Below are 24,139 nucleotides of genomic sequence, written 5' to 3' on the forward strand. Positions count from 1 at the left end.
GTGGTGAAAATTGAATAGTGAGGGACAACTTCTAACTTAACACAGTTACTATAAATGATACCATGACGCCTGTCTCGCGCTCCTCGCCCCCACCACTCATCTGTTCTTTCTCTCCTCCCTCCATTCTCCTTTCTTCTTCTGACTAATTCTCTGCTCTTTATTCTTTCTAGTGAGCAGGGCGCTCTGCATAACAATATATATATATATATATATATATATATATATATATATATATATATATATATATATATAGAGAGAGAGAGAGAGAGAGAGAGAGAGAGAGAGAGAGAGAGAGAGAGAGAGAGAGAGAGAGAGAGAGAGAGAGAGAGAGAGAGAGAGAGAGAGAGAGAGAGAGTAGATAGATAGATAGACAGATAGATAGATTTGCACACGACTCTTGGTAACGTTACAGGTACACATGTATAGCTCCGCCCACCAGATTCAGTGGAGAGTGGGCGGAGCCCACTCTCCACTGAAGAGAGATATGCGGGAGGGCCTCTCCCCTGTATTTTTCCTTTAAGATCATTCAGTCCATATCGTTAGTGAAGTCACAGCGGAGGATCCAGCCGTCCCCAGCGTGATAATTTTCAAATTTGTTTCGATTTTTTTTTTTTTTTTCTATTCAGAAATTTCAAAACGCAGAGAAAATTTAACGATATTCCAATGATTACCAGCATCTACTTTTTTTTTTTTAATCTTACTTTACACAATCTGAAACCAGGCCATTGTCTGGTAGTGGTAGATGTCCCACGGGATCACAATGCTTATACGGTGTTGAGTGTGAGGTTATGCAAGAGCAACGTTATATAAAGCGCCGCGGTACGGTGAAATCCTTCTTTTCTCCATCGCTCCGCTGTTCTGAAGGTTTACAGGATGCCGCAGGATACAACGGTCTCCATCACACCAGATATCAAAGTAATACTTCTCTGTTTTTAGTGGGAAGATCTTTTTGGGAAAGGCTGATGATGCAATTAGAGGAATAAAGAGGATGTATGAATGAGAGAGAGAGAGAGAGAGAGAGAGAGAGAGAGAGAGAGAGAGAGAGAGAGAGAGAGAGAGAGAGAGAGAGAGAGAGAGAGAGAGTCCTTGAATAATCAGAGCTATTTAGTGCCTTCATTTATCTTGTGCTTCAAGTCTGAATGAACGACGTCACCACCTGATTTCCTTGGGAGATTTGATGCACCGTAAAAAAAAAAAAAAAAAAAAAAAAAAGAACTCTCCTTATTTTTCCGTATTTCCATATTTCATGGGACCTTTGAAGCAGATGAAGTCCTATCCTTAACTCGCCTAAGCCAAATCAAGTAAATCGGACATGGTGGAACACTTGCCCTTCTCGAACACCTGTTCACTACTGAACACCTGACCAGATACATTTACTATTTCAATGATGGTGAGCACGAAATAACGATCGTCCGAACTAACACTAGTCTTAACCTTCCACACAGGATATCAACACGCTCCTCGTCACTTACTGACGGCTTCAATGGTAACTAGTTTTTTCCCACGTGGCGTTTGCTGTTCCAAGGGTTTCATCACCGTTGCCCAGTGTTTCTGTGTACGAGAGAGCGGTGATACTTTCACAGATGAAATGACTCGCGCATCCCATTCTCTTTAAATGTGAGGTGGTCTGCGGTGCCAAGAAACAGTCAGAAAATTGTCATATTTGTTGAGTGATTGAAAGTATCTGCGATCTTCAAAATGATTTGTAAGGAGTTTACTTTGTTGATTTACTGAATGCGTCGTTGTCACTGAGTTATGAAGCACTGATCCTATCAACTGATGAAGTTGTTACGCGTGTTCTACCGCCCTGAATAATAGCAGTGCTATTAATGAAGATCACCTCGTAAATAGCTGTGTGCGTGGTGGCACTGTGTGTAACTGTTGTGTAGAGTGAGAGTGAGAAATGCTCGCCTCTCAGGTAGAGTGTGGAGTGGTCACATCTCAGGGAGAGTGGGGAGTGGTCGCCTCTCAGGTAGAGTGGGAGGTGATGGCATGTCAGGCAGAGTGGGGAGTGCTCGCATCTCAGGTAGAGTGGGGAGTGGTCGCTTCTCAGTTAGATGGTGGAGTGGTCGCATCTCAGGTAGAGTGGGGAATGGTAGCATGTCAGGCAGGGTGGGGAGCGGACGCATCTCAGGTAGAGTGTAGAGTGGTCACATCTCAGAACGACTATCGTATCACGTCTTTCATGCAGGTGAAGCTCGGGACTCACCAATACGTGATGTTGTCAGCGTGGAGGGAAATTACTATTGTTTGCCACGATAAAATCAACACAGCGTACTTTTATTTATTATATTATTTTCTATGAGACAGCATTAAGTGTAAAGTTACACCCGTGACCTCATTGCCGTGTCTTTCGAGGAAATGCCTTCTCCACACCAACAAACTTGAAGAAATCTGTTTTCTCTCAGAAAATGATTTTGTGGAAGGAGGAGTGAGTGAGAGGGTGTGAGCTGGTGTGTGGGTGGGTATGATTGTCTTTCTGTATATGTTTCAGCACAAGATATGAGGATTCATGCATCCACAGCCTTTGCCGTGAATATATATATATATATATATATATATATATATATATATATATATATATATATATATATATATATATATATATATATATATATATATATATATATATATATATATATATATATATATATATATATATATATATATATATATATATATATATATATATATATATATATATATATATATATATATATATATATATATATATATATATATATATATATATATATATATATATATATATATATATATATATATATATATATATATATATATATATATATATATATATATATATATATATATATATATATATATATATATATATATATATATATACTATTATTATATGAATCAACGAAGGCGACCTACTGGAAAGCACGAATGCATAAGCCCAAAGGCCCAGTGGGTGGCACTTCACTGATAACTGAAGGTTTAGTAACAGGAAGAAAGCAGAGAATAAGAATATTTGGAAAGATCTAGTAGGTAGAGTGCTGAGAGAGAAGTTTTTTAAAAAGTTTCACAGTTACTAGCATTGACAATCTCAGTGGGAAGTGTATTCCAAAGTCTGACGGACGCTGGGATGAAACACTAGGAAAACTGTGATGTATTGCATCGATTCACATACAAGGCACGGTCGTTCAGGCTCACGGAGTGTCTTGTAGCATGTGCCGGTTCTAAGGGAGCAGGCAAATGACGGTGCAACGGGTGGTTGACATTAGACATAATTTTGAAGAAATAAGACAGTGAACCCTACCAAACGACGATGCCGAAGTTTAATCTCAAGATTAGGGAGAAGAAATTTAATCTGATTGAGTGCTATATCTAAAAGTTTTAAGTTAGACTTACCTACAGAAATTCAAACAGAATGACAGTACTCAAAATGAGGCAGTATGAAAGAGTAAAAGCAACTTTTGACGATATCATCAGAGGAATATATCCAACTGCACTTACGCAATAAACCAACTTTTCGTGAGATTGACGACGCAAGTGAACGCAAGTGCAACTCAAAAGTGAGTTTGGAATCAAGGGTGACTCCAACCAACTTCAGTGAGGAACAATTTGGAATTGGCACTCCATTGACAACAACATCAGGGTGAGGAGGAAAAGGCGTCCTTGATGGACTAATACTGTGGGACTTACTCGGGTTTAGTTTCATACCCCACCGATCACACCAAGACATAATCCTTGAGACATCGCGAGTGAGAACATTAGCGATTCTCTGTCTATACTGAGGGGAAGGAATTACCGCATATAAAGCGGTGTCGTCAGTATAAGCAACCATATCAGACTCAATCGCACACCACATTTCAAATGTATAAATATCAAAAAGAATAGGTCTCAGGACACTTCCTTGCGGAACACCGGATATAACTGGACTAAAGGAACTGAAACAGCCATCAACAGTCACACGCTGCTTTTTATCGGTTAGGAACTCTGAAATAATTTGATGGAATCGGCCACCAATGCCAAGAGATCTGACTTTGGACAGGAGGGCCTTGTGATTAACACGATCAAATGCAGAGCTAAACTCAAGTGAAATTACTCTAGATTCATAACCAACATCAAGAGCAACTTGAATGTCGTGTGTTATGTAAACAAGAACATCAGAAGTACTGAGACCTTTTCTAAAACCAAACTGACTAAATGGCAACAACTTATTAATATATAAAAAAAAAAACGGGTGAGACGCTTGGTCAGCAGGCGCTAAAAGATCTTAGACAGAACCGGGGTTATGGAGACGGATCTATAGTCACCGGGTTGAATGAAGGGTGAGGAGCCCTTTGGAAGAGTGGTAAAAATTCGCAGTACGCCATCATACCGGAAAAGAACCCTTACGTAAAAAGGCTCTAAAAATAACTGCCTACTTTAGAGTCAGAGGGGAAGCAGTCTTTTTGTAAAAAAGAGGCAAAAAAACCCAGAGGATCACAACCGCCGAACGAGTCTAAGTCATGAAAGTATTGTAAGATTTCAGAAGACTTAAAAGCAATAGAGCCTAATTTTATATCCTGGGACAAGACGGCGGCAGTTCCAGCTCTTCATTACATTGTTTTGAATTAAAAACAGAGGCTAAAAGATTGGCTTTGTTCTTTGAATTATGGCAGATTGAACCATCTGTGCAGGAAAGAGGAGGTAAACTTAAGTCCACACAGAAGAGGGAGTGTTTAAGAGCTGACCACCGTGAATGTGGCTGGGAGGTGCCAATCAGAACATTTTTAAGGTGTTCATTGTACTCATCCTGGCCACTGGAATATGTACGCTGGGCTATTGAACGCAGATGAACGTAATTCTCCCATGACTCATGTGAGCGCAGCCTAGACCATTCACAGTAAGCAACCTGTTTTTTTACGCTGGGCACGCCTGCATTCATCATTAAACAAGGCTTTGTCCTTGCGACGACTTCTAATTATTTTAGAGGGAATTCTTTTTTCACTTATGGCAAACAACACACTGTTAAGGGCATCGATTGGACTGTCAGCCTGAAAAACTTCCCGCCATACAATATTATTAAAATCAGCATTGACACCAGCCCAGTTGGCACGTGACTTCAAAAATACTTTTCGTGAGACTGGCTCGTCTGGAATTAAAAATAAAGTCTGAATATTGAAAGACAAGCCAGAGTGGTCTGTATTGCCGAGGGGAGGGACAAGCTGCACAGTCACCACTGAAGGGGCGTCAGTTAAAAGAAGATTAGGCAATTACCCGAGGCGTGGGTTGGACTCTGAACGATCTGCTCGCATCCAGAGAGATTACTAAAGTCTAGAGCAACCCGGCCGTGTTGATTTGATGGGGAGATGGAATTCAACCATTCCTGATGATGCGCATTAACATCACCGATAAAAACAAAAGAAGCTTTAGAGTCTGATTCTTGAATTGACGCCATAGAACTTAATAGACAGTCATAAATACTATAATCAAGATCGGGGTTCCTGTATACTGAAAAGATATAATAGTTATTAAAACGGCTACAAATTTTAACCAGCATCATTTCATAACAGCCGCACACAAATTTGGCAATACGTGAAGCACTGCATGCTGGACGCATGTATACACACATCCCCCGAGCTCTAGGGATGGAGTCACGTCTCAGAAGGAGAAGCCTCTTGAAGTTGGGAATCGGAATCTCGGAGACATGTCTGAAGCTAAAAAACGAGAGTCTATGAACAAAAAATTAAGTCATATTGAGGTGAAACTACTGCAACATCTTGTAAGTTGGCCTTCAGACCACGAATATTGATGTATAGGGCCTTACAGCAGTGATTACGAGGGCCGGGATTAGGATGAACATCACCAGTAAGAGTAATGAGAAATATTAAGTAAAATATAAACTCCATAAAAGTGAGTAAACAAAACAGAATAATAGGTCCACCTGCAGGAGCCGCAACACCAGGCAAGGCATTTATTATGTTATACCCCCAGGTCGCCGATTACAAGGGGGGACCTGAAAGTAGCAATGGCAATAAGGATATATATATATATATATATATATATATATATATATATATATATATATATATATATATATATATATATATATATATATATATATATATATATATATATATATATATATATATATATATATAATACAACAGGATCAAGCAACTTCAGAAGTACTACATCTCCAGCAGGGAAGAGTGAACCTCAGCTTTGAGAATGACGACGTCAAGAAGCACAAGGAGCAGCCAGTGCCGCCAGGAGAGCATCAGAAGTCATCGCCACAGCAAGAGGGAACAGCTGAGGTAAGTCAACACTGTGCTATACTTAAGTTATAAAAAAGAGAGATATCAAACATTTATGCAAGAGAATCAAATGTTAAGGCCTCAATTGTCTTAATATCTTCTGCCTTCACACATGTGTACAGACGTCTCCCTACTTGATGAAGCAGTTTTCCTACCTATATTTCTTACAAAAGCGACATCTGTCATCCTTTTTATTTTCTTTTTCATGACAGCTGTTATTTGCTAGAGCTGCCTCTGACGTGTATATTAGGTCTGCCTGTTTCCTCTCTCCCTCCACATCCCCCTTCACGTCCCTCTTCCCCACCCCGATGCTTCTCATAACCTCTTCACACCCCCTCCTCTCTCTCTCTCTCTCTCTCTCTCTCTCTCTCTCTCTCTCTCTCTCTCTCTCTCTCTCTCTCTCTCTCTCTCTCTCTCTCTCTCTCTCTCTCTCTCTCTCTCTCCATAGGTTAATCCATAGTCCCAAAGGAATGATGACCTCTCACCATCCTCCACCTGCGATACCAGTGATATGTGTGTGTGTGTGTTTTCTTCAACTTTTTCTATCCTCATTTTCAATCCAAAGCTGGATGATGCGTCTGTATGTGCAACGACTTAACCTGCTCTCCTGCCCACGCTCTTGAATCTTCTAAATTTTCCACCATCTGGCTACGACTACAGAGTCACTCTCAAACTAAATTTATCTGTGTTGTATACCTCTCACCTAACTCCTCTGACTATAAAAGAATCTTTGACTTCTTAACTTTTAAAGTGGAGCACATTCTGACTCTTCATACTTGGAGACTTCAATGTTCGCCACCAGTTTTTTAGCTTTCCTCTCCTTTCACTGACCATCCTGGCGAACTATTCTTTAACTTTGCTATCCTCCACGACCTAAAGCAATCGGTGCAACACCCTATGCATATTCCTGACCGTCTTGGAGATAAACCCAACATTCATGACCTTTTCCTGACCTTTAATCCTTCTGCTTATGTTGTCAACCTGTCTTTTCTGTTGGGCTCCTCCGATCACAATCTCATATCTGTATCTTGTCCTATCGCTCCAATCCCTACTCGGGATCCCCCTAATTAGAGGTGCTTCTGGCGTTTTGCCTCTGTTAGTTGGATGAACCCTAAGAGGTATCACTCTGATTTTCCTTGGAATGACTACTAATTCCGTGTCAGACAGCCGTTTCTGTGTGCTGAGCGCATAACAAAGGTGATAGTGTCTGGCATGGAGGCATATATTCCGCACTCTTTCTCTAGATCTAAACTCTCCAAATTTTGGTTTAACACAGCCATTTTTCGTGTTATACATGATAGAGAGGTGGTCCATCACCTGAATCTCATGCACTTTGTATTTCTGCCCGGAATCAGGCCAAGTCTTTTCTCCAACTAGCCAAAAATTCTTTCATTAATAGAAAATGGCAAAATCTCTCATGACCTAACTCCTCTCGAAATCTCTGGCACATAGTCAAAAACATCTCCAATAACTTTTTTCTTCAACTTTCCCTCCTCTATTTTAACCTGATGGCACCACTGCCATCTAATCTATTTCTAAAGCTGAACTCTTCGCTCAAACTTTTTCTATAAATTTCACCTTGGATGATTCAGGACTTGTTCCTTCCCCTCCCTCACTTTCTGACTACTTCATACTACCCAGTAAGATTCTTCGCAGTGATATTTTCCATGCCCCCACTGGTCTAAACTCTTGGAAGACTTATGGACCTGATGGGGTCCCTCCTATTATTCTCTAAAACTGTGCCTCCGTGCTTGCGCCTTGCCAAGTCAAACTCATCTAACTCTGTCTATCAACGGCTACCTTCCTTCTTGCTACAAGTTTGCCTACACTCAGCCTGTTCCTAAAAAAGGATGACCGTTCTAATCCCTCAAACTACCGCCTTATTGCTTTAATTTCCTGCCCGTCTAAAGTTTTTAATCTGTTCTCAGCAGGAAGATTCCTAAATATTTATAACTTCTTCAGTGACACTCAACTGTCCCTTTCTCCTACACTGAACATCATCGGTCTGTCCTTTACTTATAATCTAAACGGGAAACTTCACATCATCTCATCTCTAACTGAAACAGCTTCTATGAAGTTAAGCGTTCTGAGTCGTCTCTTCCAGTTTTTTCATCTCTCCAGCTGCTAGCTTTATACAGGGGCCTTATCCGTCCATGTTTGCAGTATGCTTCACAGGTATGGGGGGGTTTCCTCTCATACTTTTCTTTTAGACAGGTTTTTAGACAGGTTTTTCGTCTTATTAACTCCTCTCCTCTAACCGACTGTTGTCAGCCTCTCTTCCATAGCCTCAATGTTGCATCTCATGCTATCTTCTACCACTATTTTCATGCTAACTGCTCTTCTGATCTTGATAACTCCGTGCCTCCCCCTGTTAACACGGCCTTGCTACACAAGACTTTCTTCTTTCTCTCACCCCTATTCTGTCCACCTCTCTCAGTAAGTCATCCCTCTCTCTGGTGAACTATGGAATTCCCTATCTGCTTCTGTATTTCCTCCTTCCTATAACTTGAACTCTTTCAAGAGGAAGGTTTCAAGACACTTATTCTTTAAATTTTGACGGCCGCCTTTGATTTTGTTTGGGACCAGCACCTCAGTGGACCTTTTTTTCTTATAGTTTTGTTGCCTTTGACCGGTTCCCCTTCCACATAAAAAAAAAAATAAAATACCAGAGAGAGAGAGAGAGAGAGAGAGAGAGAGAGAGCTTAGATAGCGGAGATATGGAGGTGGCCATGAGAAATGTAGAAACAAGGAGAGAGTGGGATGGGGAGGTGGACATGGAGTTCAGTTGAGAAATGAGGTGTGGTTTAATTTACACATCACGACTTCTGGCCAGTGATATGTACTTACAAAAAATCACTTGAGTTAATATGTCACTTTAGCTGAAAATAAGGATAGGAAGGCTGCTTCATCAAGTACGGAGCCATTTGTTCACATAAATCAAACTAATCATCCCAGGAGAGAGAACAGCCGCAGCGACAACAGTGGAGCAACAAACGGGAGTTCCTGCTGTCATGTATCTCTATGTGTGTCGGTGTCGGCAATGTGTGGCGGTTTGCGTTCGTGGCCTTAGAGAATGGCGGGGGAGCGTTCCTCGTCCCCTATCTGGTGGTGTTGGTGCTTATCGGCAAGCCCTTGTACTACTTGGAGTTTATTCTGGGCCAGTTCCCCTCGGCTGGTCCCGTCGATATGTGGGCCATCTGTCCTGCCTTCCAAGGTGCGGCCTGCTGTTACCCTATGCTTGCTTTAGATAGTCTGTCGAGAATTTAATGTTAAGGCGTGTTACAACAGATGTATCTCTACCATTTGTTAATGCCTGCAGGTATTGGTTATGGGCAGGCCTTCTCCACCTGGGCAGTGTCGACATTCTACGTGTCGTTGATGGCGTTGTGTTTGTTCTACTTTTTCGCCTCCTTCAGTAGCGTGTTGCCCTGGGCTGTGTGTGGCCCCTGGGCAAGCAGTGGCTGTGTGCCAGTGTACCCCAATGCTACGCTCCCCGAGGGACAAGAAACAATATCGTCTGCTGAGGAGTACCTGGTGTAAATATTACTGTACATTCCTCATCCTGTTTTAGTTTCTTCATCTATCACTATCGGTTTGGATGATGTACAGTTAATATGCACGTTTTTAGGGAATCAGTACTTTAGACATGAATAAAAGGTATATCACATTGTGGCATTTGCTTGTGGTATATGACTCAATAGGATAGTGCATCTTGAACTGACCTACAAGGTGGTCCTTTACTCCCTCTTCCAGGAAGGAAGTGCTCAAGGTGGATCCCGAAGGTTTCCAAAACGGCATTGGTCTCCCTGACTGGCGCCTTACCTTGTGTCTATTATTGTCATGGATGCTGATCTTCATGGCGCAGATGAAGGGAATCAAGAGTTCTGGGAAGACGGCCTACTTCACCGCCCTTTTCCCTTACGCGGTGCTCCTGACGCTGTTCATTCGGGGAGTGACGCTGCCAGGATCACTCAAGGGAATTCTTTTTTTTCTTACCCCTCACTGGGAAGAGCTACTTACTCCAAAGGTAAAATAATTACAATAATAATAAGTGTTTTTTTTTTTTTATTAGCAGCCACAAGGCTGAAAATATACATATGATTAGTTAGGTCTTCGGGCTGTTACAGAGTGGAGGTTACAGTGACAAGTAGAAGCGACAGAAACATCAGCACTAAAGCAGTCGATGTGTAATATTGATGAGAAGACTGATGGCTGAAAAGTCCAAAGTCCTGAAGCAACGGGAACAGCAGCACTAAAGCAGTTGATGAGCAGCATTGAAGCAAAGACTGATGGCTGAGAAGTCCAAAGACTTGAAGCGATGGGAACAGCAGCATTAAAGCAGTCACTGAGCTGTCCTACAGGAGCACAGGCTGACAGGCAGGTAGGCAAGAGAAAGTGTGAGGTCCTGAAGCAGCTGAAGAAGGCACTGTAGAGATATGGTAGCATAACCGTTAGCCAGGAGGCGATGAAGGTGCAGCCAGGGGGATAAAGTAACGGACATGTGGCTGTGTGGCGGAGGTAAGGCGGCCAGAGATGACAGCTGAATAAGCCACAATGTGGCAGGTAACAGGTGGTGCCGAAGCAGCTCAAGGTACATGTGCAGGCCGACGTAGCTTGCTGAGCTGACAGGGCACAGAAGCAGAAGGAGATAGGCTCAGGAATCCTCCATCCCACTGCTGCCCCTATTTTTTACTTATATATAATAATAATGGCATGTTGCTTGTCGATGGGATATAGTTAGTGCCTTAGGAGTGCAGGTAAACATGATTGTAGAACTGATGTAGTATATTAATATGATTAAACAAAAGAATTAAAAGTACAAAGGACAGACAAGTGGAGCCGCCAGCTGGACATTCACCCCCAAAGCATAAGGTGGACGTGACTGGCAAGACTGTGGTGATGCTGGGGCTCTTGACCTCACTGGCCACGTGGTTGGACCTGGCAGCTACATCTGGCGTTAGATCACAGGCAGGTCACGCCATGATGAGAGAATAGAATGTGAGGTAAGGATGTGGCATCCCACACCAGCACAATAGTGTGTGTGGTGCTTTTCAGGCATAGGTCAGTCCTACAGGCAGGGTCAGAGTGTTTTGGTGATGCAGAGCGCCAGGAGGGAGCCTAGGCAGCACTGTGGGTGCCAATGGGAGGGCAGCGAGACACAGGTGGGAGCTGTGGCCTCACATCCTTAGTATGGTGTCAGATGGCTGCCAGGTGGCAGGGATGGATCAAGGCGGCTCATAAAAGTGGCAGAGGTCAAGTGGCAGCCTGGGTCACTGGGAGGTAATGGGGGTGGTGTAGGATTTCATGCTCACATACTTTTCCTGTGAGACTTATGATAGCCTCATGAGACCAATGAAGTTGACATGATATGTTTTCGGTCTTGTGAACACAGATTTGTTTTGCTTCCATGCCACTGAGGTTATACAAGAACTGATAGGCATATTTCCATCAAATTAAAATTTATATTTAGGAGTTTTTTGGTATTGCTGTCTGTCTTTTTTTTCTTGTTGTTGTTGTTATTCGTTAAAAGCCCTTAAAACTGGATTTTATTTATTTATTTTTTTTTTTTTTGTATATATGCTAAATAAACAATAGTTTCTTAATACCTCCCATTCATCTACCATTATTGCTGACACTATATGCCACTCATATGGCTAGGTCAAAGCAGCGAGAGTCACTAGCTATGGTCTGACCATTTTGAATTGAGCATTTAGGCGTTGTCCTTTCCGGGGATTCTCCGACCTGCAGTGCTGCCAAACCTTATACTGGGCCAATTATCAGATTAGAGCCTATGTGCCGCTGATAACCTTGCTCCCCACACACCACACACACACACACACACACGCACTCTCTCTCTCTCTCTCTCTCTCTCTCTCTCTCTCTCTCTCTCTCTCTCTCTCTCTCTCTTAGTACCGTAATGCTACATCCCTTACTATCTTCTACCGTTATTTTCATTGTTGTTGCTCTGAATTTGCTAACTGCCTGTCTCACTACATAAGAATTTCTAATTACTTTCATCACACTATCCTATCCACTTTGAGTAGTTTTGGTGGTGAGAAAACATGCAGTAAAGCATATTTTTTTTTCTCCAGTTTCACCAGTTTTGACAATGAGTCATCCTCAGAGAGATGACACATACTGATGAGTTATGACACATTCCCATCCAAGTTGATCAGGGAAACGTTAGAAAAATAAAGATCTTCATCCTGTGTTTTCTCACTGCCACAGCTCACTCACTTGTCGAAGTTCTATATATAATATACATATATCTATATATAATATTCGGGACCGGCATCCCGGTGGGCTTTTTTTTGTTAGATTTTTGTTGTCATTGGAAAGTGTCCGTCCTACATAATATTATATATATATATATATATATATATATATATATATATATATATATATATATATATATATATATATATATATATATATATATATATATATATATATATATATATATATATATATATATATATATATATATATATATATATATATATACTGTTGCACACAGTGATATAAGGTGATGTGGAAAAAAGAATGAAGAAAGAAGGATGGAAAGAAGATGAAGGAGAAGAGAGAGAAAGAAAGACAGGCTGGGAACAAGTATTTGACATGTCTCAGATGTGTACCCTATTCCCAGCACTTAGTATAACATTTACCAACGCAGTCACTCATATTCCCCAAGTAATTTTCTTTACTTCCCATTGTTCATTCAATTTGAGTCTCACCTAGCATTTAGTAAAAGAATTGCCCTTGACAATAAAGTAATCAGTATTCGCCCAGCCCCCAAAGCTTAGTCACTAGAATTTTCAGAAGTAAGGTGTTTTATTTATGTAAGCCTGCACTGAGTGAGACGCGGCAGCAAGCAGACGGGTGTATGTGTGTGTGTCACCACCCCACCCCCTCTCTTGTACCCCCCAATAGTAGCAGGATGGGAGAGCATTTGCCTTGCACTCTCACGCCAGTCACTATCCAGTTATCATGTGAGAAAGATGTTCGAAGGCAGAAGGTGTTGTTTGGAGGAGACTGGGAGGTTTGTACAGTTTGACAAGCAAGTTGCTTTAAGGGGATAATTGAATAAATACCAGCCGCACATCCCAGCCTACATGGATGGTATAGGAGGCTCCATGGTAGTCTGCCAGGGATTGTAGTTAATTGTAATGCATTCCATATCAGAGATGTGACCCCTCAGCTGCATGACTCGGCTGCATGTGTGCGCAGGCCAAGCTCTGTTAGAGTGAGAGGTGAATTACCCTCCTGTTTGTTTGTGGGCACTTGTCTGTATTTGTGTTGTTGTTGTTGTTGTGGTGCTGTGTTATATGCTATTGTTAGCTGAGGCTCAGGCAGAGTGCTCAGTCACAGAGGACTTAAGTGAATAGCTGTGTAATAAACTTTAGTTCATCCTCAGGCCCTGACAAGGCCTGCCATCCAGGAGGTAGTAAATAACACTACTTGGTGAGAGATATAACACTTAGTTGGACAGTGGGAGGATTTGTTACTGAGGGCGATAGTCCAACGGGGTTTTATACCATGACCTTATATGTGTTGTTGCTCATTGTAATTGTCTGTCCTTAGAACATGGAGATCTATTCTTCCCAGTTGTTGTAGTTGGTAGTTGGTGAGCTATTTCCCTGTTTGTTGGTGGGAGAAACAGACTGGCGATCACATTTGTGTAACCTGAAAAGGACTCAACAGTCACATATGTTTGAGGAGAACCCTGCTCTCAAACTACAAGTCCTCCCACTGTCCTCAAAATATTATTGTGCCTCAGTCTGTGTTCAGATAGTCTCAGATCTCCCAGAAGACTGATTTCACCTCCTACAAAGCTGGAGGATCAGAAGAGAAATGAGATTATCAAAACAGTGCGCAACAAACATAAAGAATTATCCTCCGGCCAAACAAAGACACAAAAGGCCAGTAGCATTTAACTAAAGGATACAAGACTAGAGTCAACTCAACTCAGGACACGAAAAGAACTTAAAACAAACAAAGGACACAAGACACACAAAAAGAAAAAATGAGTGGCAGTTGTCTCTATAAAAAAAAAAAAAACTCAGAGACAGGAGAACGGTATTTTAGGCCTCTGTGGATGGTCCAGAACAAGATACTAAACTTAAAGATAGGTAACTAATACCCAGTCCCTCACCCAATTACTTGTATGGCCTATATAAGCAGAATTACATAAATATACCAGCTTTCTCAACAAATGCACCCCACCCGTCTGAAGGTGACTCACCAACCAACTGCTAGCGTGGGAAAAGGCGAGATGAGGTAGTGGTGAGTTTGCCAACCATCCCTCCTCCCCTGCAAGCCACAAGGTTTACACACACCCCAAAATCACTCTGATTTCAATAAATCACATCACGGAAACTATAGGAGCTGGCTGAAATTTTATTCTTTTATGCTGGACCACTACTTTCATTTTTTCATGGGTACTGGTTTCAATTTGGGAAATGGGAATATTAAAACGAGAATAACACTAATTAGGCGCCCATGTAACAGCATGCTGGGACTCTCTCCACCCTTCATAATATATATATATATATATATATATATATATATATATATATATATATATATATATATATATATATATATATATATATATATATATATATATATATATATATATATATATATATATATATATATATATATATATATATATAATAATTTAGTAGGACTCTGTGTGAATAACCGTCATTTTGTATCTAACTGCCTACAATGCAGCTATTTCACTTTTAGGTGTGGTTCGCTGCTGTGAATCAAGCTTTTTTCAGCCTCAGCATTGGGTTCGGCGTAGTGAATACCTTTGCCTCTTACAACAACTTTCGCAACAACGTGTACCTAGATGCCACCATCATCTCCTACACTGACGCCTTCACCTCAGTATTTGCCGGCATCACCACCTTCAGTATCGTAGGCCACCTGGCGGACCAGATGGGCGTGGAGGTGTCCCAGGTGGTTCGCGGAGGCGGCATGTCCCTCGCCTTCATCAGCTACCCAGATGCCCTGGCCAGGTTCACCTTCTTGCCTCAGGTGTGTCTATATGTGGGCAGTATAGTATGAACTTGAAGATATATTTCAAAAGGACATGGATGATCTTGCTTATCTAAGATATTATTTCAGTATGTTGTCTTCCACAATGTTGAAATGGCTAATATAAAAGCAAACATACTGTGTGTTCACCATAAAAAAAAAAAAAAAAATCCCATTTAATGACAAGTCAGTCAAGGTTGACATAAATCCATTCGGATCTGGTGACATTCCTGGCCTGACTGACAAGGTGTCAGTGCCACATTTCCATGAGGGTCCTGACAGGTTTGATCCACAGCAAAAGCCTCTCATGACAAATTTATTTCGCATTCAGATGAAATTCTAGGGATTTCCATGATGTTCCAGGACAGCATAATATATTGGCAACAGCGTTAGGATCCAAACCCACACCTTACGGCCCTAAACCATTAATCTGAAAGTGAGATAAATATCGAACTTCTAACAAAAATACGAGTCTCACACTGTATTGATCAAGTCAAGATGATCAGCAAGGCCTGCTTGGATTTCGGTCAACTTAGTCTGTCCTGTTACTATAGCAGTTTAATGGAAATGCTGGGTTTCCCTTTTAAGTGAACCGAGGTAAGGTTATGTCCCTGCAGTTCTCCAACTACATCAAGAATTACAGTATTTTTTTTTTCCTTTTAACTTTTACCTTTTCTTGTCTCAGTTCTTCTCAGTTATGTTTTTCTTGATGATGTTCACACTGGGTGTGGGCAGCGCTGTCGCTTACAACACTGCCATCATCACCATCATCAGCGACAGATTCCCGGGCCTTCCTGTGTGGCGGATAACACTTGGGGTGTGTGTGGTGGGTTTTCTGGTGGGACTGATCTACACCACACCCCAAGGACAGTATGTTCTCGTCCTCGTTGACTACTACAGCGGCGTGAGTACTCTTTTGCCTCCTTCCCAAGATCCAAAGAAAGACGCCCTTTCTGCCGGGCAGCACATACTCGTATTATGTTCTGCTGATGTTTTACTGATGAAGTGTTCTGTATGAGTATCTGATATTTAGGTATTCGCATATAACTTGCTGGGATTTGAGTACCCGAGTCTACAAAGGCAAGAGGGGAGAATTAAGAGACGAACGTGTGTGTCGCAGGGTGTGTCCATCCTCTTCCTCATGATGCTGGAGACAATGGCCGTCATGTGGGTGTATGGGCTCCAGCGATTCATCCGGGACATCCACTTCATGCTAGACCGCTCAACAGGACTCTTCTGGCGGCTGTGTTGGGGCGTTTTTAACCCTATTTTCCTGGCTGTGGTGTTTGTCTACAGTCAGATACAGCATCAGGGCCTCACCTACGGCACCTACGTCTTCGACGGCATCGCCACCGGTATGATCACGTGTTGGGATAACTGTTGGTGAAGGAGAGAACTTATGTTATATCCTGGAAATGTGACACCGTGGGTAAGGACAAAGCCTGAGTACATTTTGTACTTTTGCCGGAGAAAGTCCTAAGCTTATCATAACGCTCATGACAAAGAGTGACATCAGCTGTCCACATGGTCGATACATGGTCAAGTTCTCTTGGAAGCATAGGTCCAATATTATCATAAGCAAACAAAGGGCTTCTTGTCCAACTTGTGTGTATGATTACCCCAAGATCACCCCTGCAGGTGTGGCTTCGATTCTGGCGGTGACGGCAGGGGGTCTGGTGCCTCTGATGTTCCTGAAGGAGGTGATTAAGAGGTATGATACCTCCAAGGGGCTGCGGCGTGCCTTAATCGACGTCTTCAGCGCCACGTCAGAATGGAGCCCCAAGGACCCTGCCCTGCGACAGGAGTACCATAACCTGCAGGCGACAGAGAACAAGGCAACTGAGCGGCGGCTCTCTGATTAAGAAATGCTTGTATTTCTGCACTTAGCTCAACAATTATGCAGGTTAGATGAGATTTGTTTATATCCATGGATGAAGCAGTGTTTGTTCAAGTACAACACAGTTTTCAATCTCGATAGGATTAAAAATAAATAAACTACGGCAAATATAAGGTAAGGATTCTGATTTTATAGTTTATGCACCACTTATAATCACTACGTCCAGCCATTATGAGGTTATGCTTATAATAAAACATGCCTTTTCGGACATAAAATACTCCTGAATATGATGGTACTTTCAGATTTTGCAATAAAAGTTATATAAAGTAGGAAAGGATAGATTTCTATGAGTATCTTGGGTGTCGCCTTGCATTTTCTAGTGTCACCCAGAAAGCAGTAAGGAGGAGGTGGGTCGCGTAGTGCGTCATTCGGCAGTGAGGTGGATAATGCTCAGATCGTTAGAGTCTCGCTCCTCAGGCCAAGCGTGCCTAAGTCCTTAAGACTATAGGACGTTTATGCCCAAAGAGGTTTAAACCTCTTTGTATAGAGCACGGGTGTCTCTAGACTCAGATGTCTTGACTGCAGGCTTAATGAAGAGGTCATGCGAATCCACAAACACCAGTATAATATATGTAGGAAGTAGGCACTATTTATCCATGGAGTCATACCTTCTGTGTTCAAAACTTGGGATAAATTCTCTGGGCGCCTGATCTACTATCCAGCACACACACACACACACACACACACACACACACACACACACACACACACACACACATAAGAAATAAGGGAAGCTGCAAGAAGCGGCCAGGCTTACACGTGGCAGTCCCTGTATGAAACACACCTATCTATTTCCATCTGCTATCCTCATCCATAAACTTGTCTAATCTTCTCTTAAAGCTCTCTAGTGTCCTAGCACTAACTACATGATTACTGAGTCCGTTCCACTCATCTACCACTCTATTTGAGAACCAATTTTTTCCTATCTCCTTCCTAAACCTAAATTTTTCAAGCTTGAACCCGTTATTTCTTGTTCTACCCTGGTTGCTGATCCTAAGAATTTTGCTTACATCTCCCTTGTTATAACCCTTATACCACTTAAAGACTTCTATCAGGTCCCCTCTTAACCTACGTCTCTCTAAAGAATGTAAATTTAACAGCTTCAACCTCGCCTCGTAAGGGATACTCCTCATCCCCTGTATCCTTTTAGTCATTCTCCTCTGTACTGATTCTAATAGACCTATATCTTTCCTGTAATGTGGGGACCAGAACTGCACCGCGTAGTCTAGATGAGGTCTGACCAGCGCCAAGTATAGCTTTAATATTACTCCCGGTCTTCTACTTTTAACACTCCTAAAAATGAATCCTAGTACCGTATTTGCCTTGTTTCTGGCTTCTATGCATTGTTTCCCTAGACGGAGTTCAGAGTTAACTATAACTCCTAAATCTTTCTCGTACCCTGTACCTACCAGAGTTTGGTTGTCTAATGTGTACCTATTGTGTGGGTTTCCTCTACCTACGCTAAGCACTTTGCATTTATTGATATTAAATTGCATTTGCCATCTATCCGTCCATTCATTCATTCTATCTAAGTCTGCCTGCAAGGCGATGGCATCCGATTCTGACCTAATTAATCTACCTATCTTTGTGTCATCCGCAAATTTACTAACATCACTACTAATTCCACTATCCAAGTCATTGATATACATTAGAAATAACAATGGCCCTAATACTGATCCCTGTGGCACCCCACTAATTACATGACCCCACTCGGATTTCGAGCCGTTTATTACCACTCTCTGTCGCCTGTCACTAAGCCATGACCCTATCCAGCCTAACGCCTTCCCATCTATCCCGTGTGCCCTAACCTTTCTCAGGAGCCTTTGATGGGGTACCTTGTCAAATGCTTTACTAAAGTCCAGATATAAGATATCATAACTATCACCATTATCTACTGCCTCGTACACCTTACTGTAAAAACTTAACAAGTTTGTCAGGCAAGACTTCCCCTTCGTGAAGCCATGCTGTGACTGATTTATCAAGTTATGTTTGTCTAAATGTTCCCTAATGTTCCTCGCTATTATTGACTCTAACATTTTACCTACAACTGAAGTCTATAATTAGACGCTAAAGTTTTATCTCCTTTCTTAAAGATGGGTACTACATTAGCCTGCCTCCACATTACTGGTACCTCACCCGACTCCAGTGATTTCCTAAAGACAGAAACTAACGGCTCACTAATAATCTCTTTACATTCCTTAAGTACTCTGGGGTATATTTCATCAGGTCCTGGTGACTTGAACTTTTTTAGCCTATCTATCTCCTGTTCCACTATCTCCCTAGTTATGGAAATATCTGTCAGCTTCTCATTCTCATCTGCTCTAAACACCTGTTCACTATCTGGCATATCCTGCATGTTTTCCTGGGTGAAGACAGTTAAAAAATAATCATTCAGAAGTTTACTAATCTTCTCCCCAGAACTAACCAGCTCCCCATCTGCTGCCTTTAATGGACCTACAGTATCCTTATTCTTCGTCCTGTATACCTGATAAAATCCCTTGGGGTCCGTCTTCGCCTGGCTGGCTACCTTTCATTCATACACACATACACACACACACACACACACACACACACACACACACACACACACACACACACACACACACACACACACACACACACACACACACATAGATAGATAGATTAATAGATTTATTGACCACAGCATATATTATACATAATATCAAATCATGAACATTTTGTAGCAAAGCTGTAGCCAACAAGAAAGTATTCAAATAACAATGAATACGCTAATCAGAGGCAGATCAAATAAGTGCGTAGGATAGTTTTACAAATTACATAACAAAATTGTATTTAAGGAAAAACATAAGTAAAACAAGGTGAAGAACTTAAAAGCTTTAACAGAAAAATTATTGAATTTTGTAAAAACTCTAAAAGTTACCTGAAACATATAATGTCACACCAAAATTAAAACACTACTAAGATAGGGATACTAATGTAAAACTGTAAAGGAAACTTTGAAACTATTAAATCTTTATGAAAATCCTCGAAATAAAATTAAAACATAAAATGCAATACCAAAGCTAAAACACGACTAAAATAGGGACATAAAAAGTTGAGTTGTTAACACATAAACTCACGCAGTACACTACAAAGAAACAGACCAATCAAGACTAAAAATACCTCAGTCAGCACTTATACATGCGAATTAAAAGTAAAAACTATTATGCACACCTAACAGAAGATAAAAAAAAAAAAGTCAACCACCAAGATAAAAACAAAAAAAAAACTATAATATTCAAAACATTAAAATACGAAAATTGTAGAAACTTGAAATATTATGAGTGTTAATTAACATAGTTCACACCATGGCTCTTTATCAATAAAGCAACTGACCATATTTTTTATAGAGCGGTACCGGAACATTATACCCTAACGATGTTACATCCTACACGTAAGGTAATGAGAATGTCATGGATGTTTTTATAGGTTGTATCATACAAATAACGATCTGCGAAAAGTGTTCTTAAAGTCGTACAGCACATGACACTGGACATTCCTCCACAACGTGTCTTTCAGTCTGTACGTGGCAATACACACACACACACACACACACACACACACTCATGCACTTATATAGGGAGTAACAATAATATATAAAAAATAATAGTTACACAAAATAATAGTGGGAGAGTTATACCAATACATATATTCATGGATACATGCCTACATTTGTACGAGAACGTATTCATACCAACATATTTATAAGCATAAAAGCAACACACATACTTGCCTTTCCATACATACATGCACACACACATACATATAAACACATACATGTTTATTTATACGGATATACATGTACAGTGCATACATAACATACATCCATCCACACAGTACATAACAAAGGACACACGTCACGAGTATATTACCCAGGATCTGTCGTAATTTTACTCAGATTTTTTTTTTTTTCTGTAGCTGTTTGGTTGTCCTTTGGAATTCTTTGTATTTATTTGTATTCCTTCTCCTCCTCCTCCACCTCAATCTCCCTTCCTGCCTCTTCCACCTCTCCTTCCTCCTCCTCCTCCTTCTCCTCTTCCTCCCAGCCGCATCCTACGTGAGGTGAGGGTTCCTGATTGATCAAATAGAAATAGAATAAATTAATCAGGGAATGAGAGTCTCTGGGCGCGTGGGTTCTTATGATAAGCTTATGACAGCGATCAGTGTACGACCCACTCTTGATCGTACACTGGCGTTCGTACTCTAGCTTTCTCATCATTCTTACTACGTTCTTTTTACTATTTTCTTCATCTTATGTTGCTTTATCTCGCTGCACATTACAGTAGTTCATCATGCATTCTTGTGCACAAACTCACAACACTCGTCCGTGAAAACCAGAAAAATATCGGAGGCGACGATATTAAATTTAATGGAATGGAGACGGAACTGACACGGAGAGTTAAAACACAACACTGCGCCAGACGTGTGAATGCATCAGCCAGATTCAGAGTACCGATTTTTATTTATTTATTTATTTATTTTTTCACTGGCACTGAAACATTGAGTGGACACGGCACTGATAAGTCACTGATGTGTGTGAAGGTTAAGCACGGCTCCAGACTTAACTTCTCAGCATCATAAGCATAAAGTTCAGCACAATTTGTGAAGTTAAGTACGATACGAAGCATAACGTTTGTACTGACCCCTATCTCTCTACTTAATCATTTTTGTTAATAGATAACTAAGGAAATGTGTGTGTGTCTGTGTGTGTGTGTCTGTGTGTGTGCGTGTGTGTTTGTGTGTGTGTGTGTTTATGGATGGGTGGGTGGATATGGGTGACTGGGTGTGGATGAATTGGTGGATGGATGGATGTTCGTAAGTGGATGGGTGGACTGACTGATGAGTAGGTGGACAGTGGATGGATATGATTAGGATGGATGGATGGATGGGCGGGTGTGGATTAGTAGGTAGATGGATGTGGATGAGTGGATGGATGAAAAAGTGGATAGTTGGATGGGTGTGTGGATGGGTGAATGGATGGGTGAATGGTGAAAGGATGATTGTGAGTTGGTGTATGGGTGGATGGGCTAGTGAGTGTAAACTGTAAACGTATGAGTGGACTTTTTATTTGTTTATTTACTTTTTTTTATTTATTTTTTTTATTAATTATTCTATGTATTTATTTTTATTTTTTTTATTTATTTTTATTTATCATTTCTTTTTCTTTAGATTATTTTTGTACTTCCAAGTTAAAATTTTTGTTTGGCAATTATCCTCCTTGTCTGGCAGTGTCACTTGAGCGATGAAAATTATTATGTAAGGTGTGAGATCATGCAAGAACTATAATATAGGAGTATATAAGGCGCCCACGGCACAGTGTGTGCTCAGAACAGATCTTTTCTCCATCACTCCGCCGCTCCGAAGGTTTGCAGGATACCGCAAGATACTACGGTCTCCATCACACCAGATAATTATCGGAGCAATACTCCACTGTTTTTACTGCGAAGATCCCGTTGGAAAGGCTGATGATGAAATCAGAGGAACAATATAAAAAGGATCCATGAGAGAGAGAGAGAGAGAGAGAGAGAGAGAGAGAGAGAGAGTCCTTGAATATGTAGGAGTACATAGATACACCATTAGAAGTTCGAGATAGGTTCCAGTAATGCGGTTTACACCTCTTTGGGTACTGCCACGGTCTCGGTCATTCGGCTGACTGGACGCCTACCTAAAACACCACACACTCACGCCTGCAATGGTTTTCCTTTATTGTGATTTAAGCACCACCTGGAGTTTGGGTAAGCACTTTGTATTATGATGGTATTGTGATTATGATGTATTGTGAATGATATATTTATTTAGTATTAACTTTGATGAACATGTAAGTGTATGTGATTACAGTTAAAAGTATTTGGGTGATCTTGTTAAGTACTTATTGTGAATGTACCTTGTTGGTGATATTTGATAGAAACATGATTTTCTATGGAGTTGGATTAGTATAACATTTCCAGACCATGTTTATATTATAACTTGTGATGTGTCCGCTAAATTCGTGTAGGATTTCGTATTCACTTAATTGGTTGTTGGCAGGCCTCTGTTGTTGTATATTTGCTGTGACCGTGTCAGAGGAATCTAACTGCGCCTGTGAACAGCGCCCGCAAATAAACTCACGGCACCTGTCTGGAAGTTTCTGTACCGATCCCCGCTCTACAAATATTCATAGGCACTTAGTCCAATGCTTCATTACAAGTTTAATGGCATCACCACCCGATTGCTTCCACGGGAGATTCGGTATTATCTACTTGTCTACAAGATTTGCTTTGTCAAAAAGTTGTTAATTTCTTTTCTTATATTTTCCTATTTCCTTTTTTTCTGGGTCTTTGAAGCAAGTGGTCTTGTCCTTAGAGTCAAGTAAAGTAAAATAAAGTTAATCGTGCATCGTGGAACACTTGCTTTAATTTAACACCTGTATTAATACTGAACACTTGCTCAGGACCGTAAACTTGCGAAATAATGATCGAAACATGATCAGGAGTCTTGATCTTCCACGCAGAAAATCAACACGCTGTTCGTCACTTACTGATGCCTCCAGTGGTAACTAGTTTTTGCCCACTTAGCGTTTGCTGTTCCAAGATTTTCATCACCATTGCCCAGTGTTTCTGTGTACGGAGAGCGGTGTTACTGTCACAGGTGAGATGACTCGCATATGCCATTCCCCTGAAAATGTGAGGTGGTTTGTGGTGGTGAGAAACAGCCAGAACATGATTGTCACATTTGTTCACAGTGATTGTGGCGATCTGAGTTCTCAAGGGTGGTCGAGGGAGGTTTCTGCGATCTTCTAAGTACACTAATATATATCTGTGATAAAGAAACGGTGGGAAACTGTTGAAAACGATCACTCATTGAGAGTTACGGCCATAGTATTAAATTCTCCCTTCCCCGTCCCATCCCTGCGCTCACCCGTGAGGAT

The 24,139-nt window shown here is 41.1% G+C and overlaps 1 protein-coding gene across 7 annotated transcripts; it reads left to right on the plus strand.

Moving 5' to 3' along the window:
* The first annotated feature begins 526 nt into the window (after nucleotides 1-526).
* On the plus strand, nucleotides 527-23,348 carry LOC135101624 (sodium-dependent nutrient amino acid transporter 1-like). Of its 7 annotated transcripts, XR_010269338.1 has the most exons (10): nucleotides 527-915; nucleotides 6,123-6,269; nucleotides 9,225-9,483; nucleotides 9,589-9,805; nucleotides 10,023-10,296; nucleotides 15,021-15,314; nucleotides 16,000-16,218; nucleotides 16,435-16,669; nucleotides 16,953-22,967; nucleotides 23,260-23,348. XR_010269338.1 is itself a non-coding variant. In XM_064005852.1 (9 exons), exons 1-9 carry the CDS (start codon nucleotides 874-876, stop codon nucleotides 17,174-17,176), a joined length of 1,911 nt encoding a protein of 636 aa, XP_063861922.1. In that variant the 5' UTR covers nucleotides 527-873; the 3' UTR covers nucleotides 17,177-23,348. The 7 variants fall into 7 exon arrangements, 6 of the variants coding, with proteins under 6 accessions (XP_063861922.1, XP_063861923.1, XP_063861925.1 ...); XM_064005852.1 differs by having other exon boundaries at nucleotides 16,953-23,348; XM_064005853.1 differs by having other exon boundaries at nucleotides 6,156-6,269; nucleotides 16,953-23,348.
* Nucleotides 23,349-24,139: the final 791 nt, after the last annotated feature.

The sequence above is a fragment of the Scylla paramamosain genome, chromosome 6 (assembly GCF_035594125.1).
Source record: "Scylla paramamosain isolate STU-SP2022 chromosome 6, ASM3559412v1, whole genome shotgun sequence".
Classification (NCBI taxonomy): Eukaryota; Metazoa; Arthropoda; class Malacostraca; order Decapoda; family Portunidae; genus Scylla; species Scylla paramamosain.

Coding starts and splice junctions, on each gene's coding strand:
- LOC135101624 (XM_064005852.1), top strand. CDS start 874: ATGCCGCAGGATACAACGGTCTCCATCACACCAGATATCAAA. Junction 10,297..15,020: donor AAGAGCTACTTACTCCAAAG/GTAAAATAATTA, acceptor TTTCACTTTTAG/GTGTGGTTCGCTGCTGTGAA. Junction 16,670..16,952: donor CTTCGACGGCATCGCCACCG/GTATGATCACGT, acceptor TCACCCCTGCAG/GTGTGGCTTCGATTCTGGCG.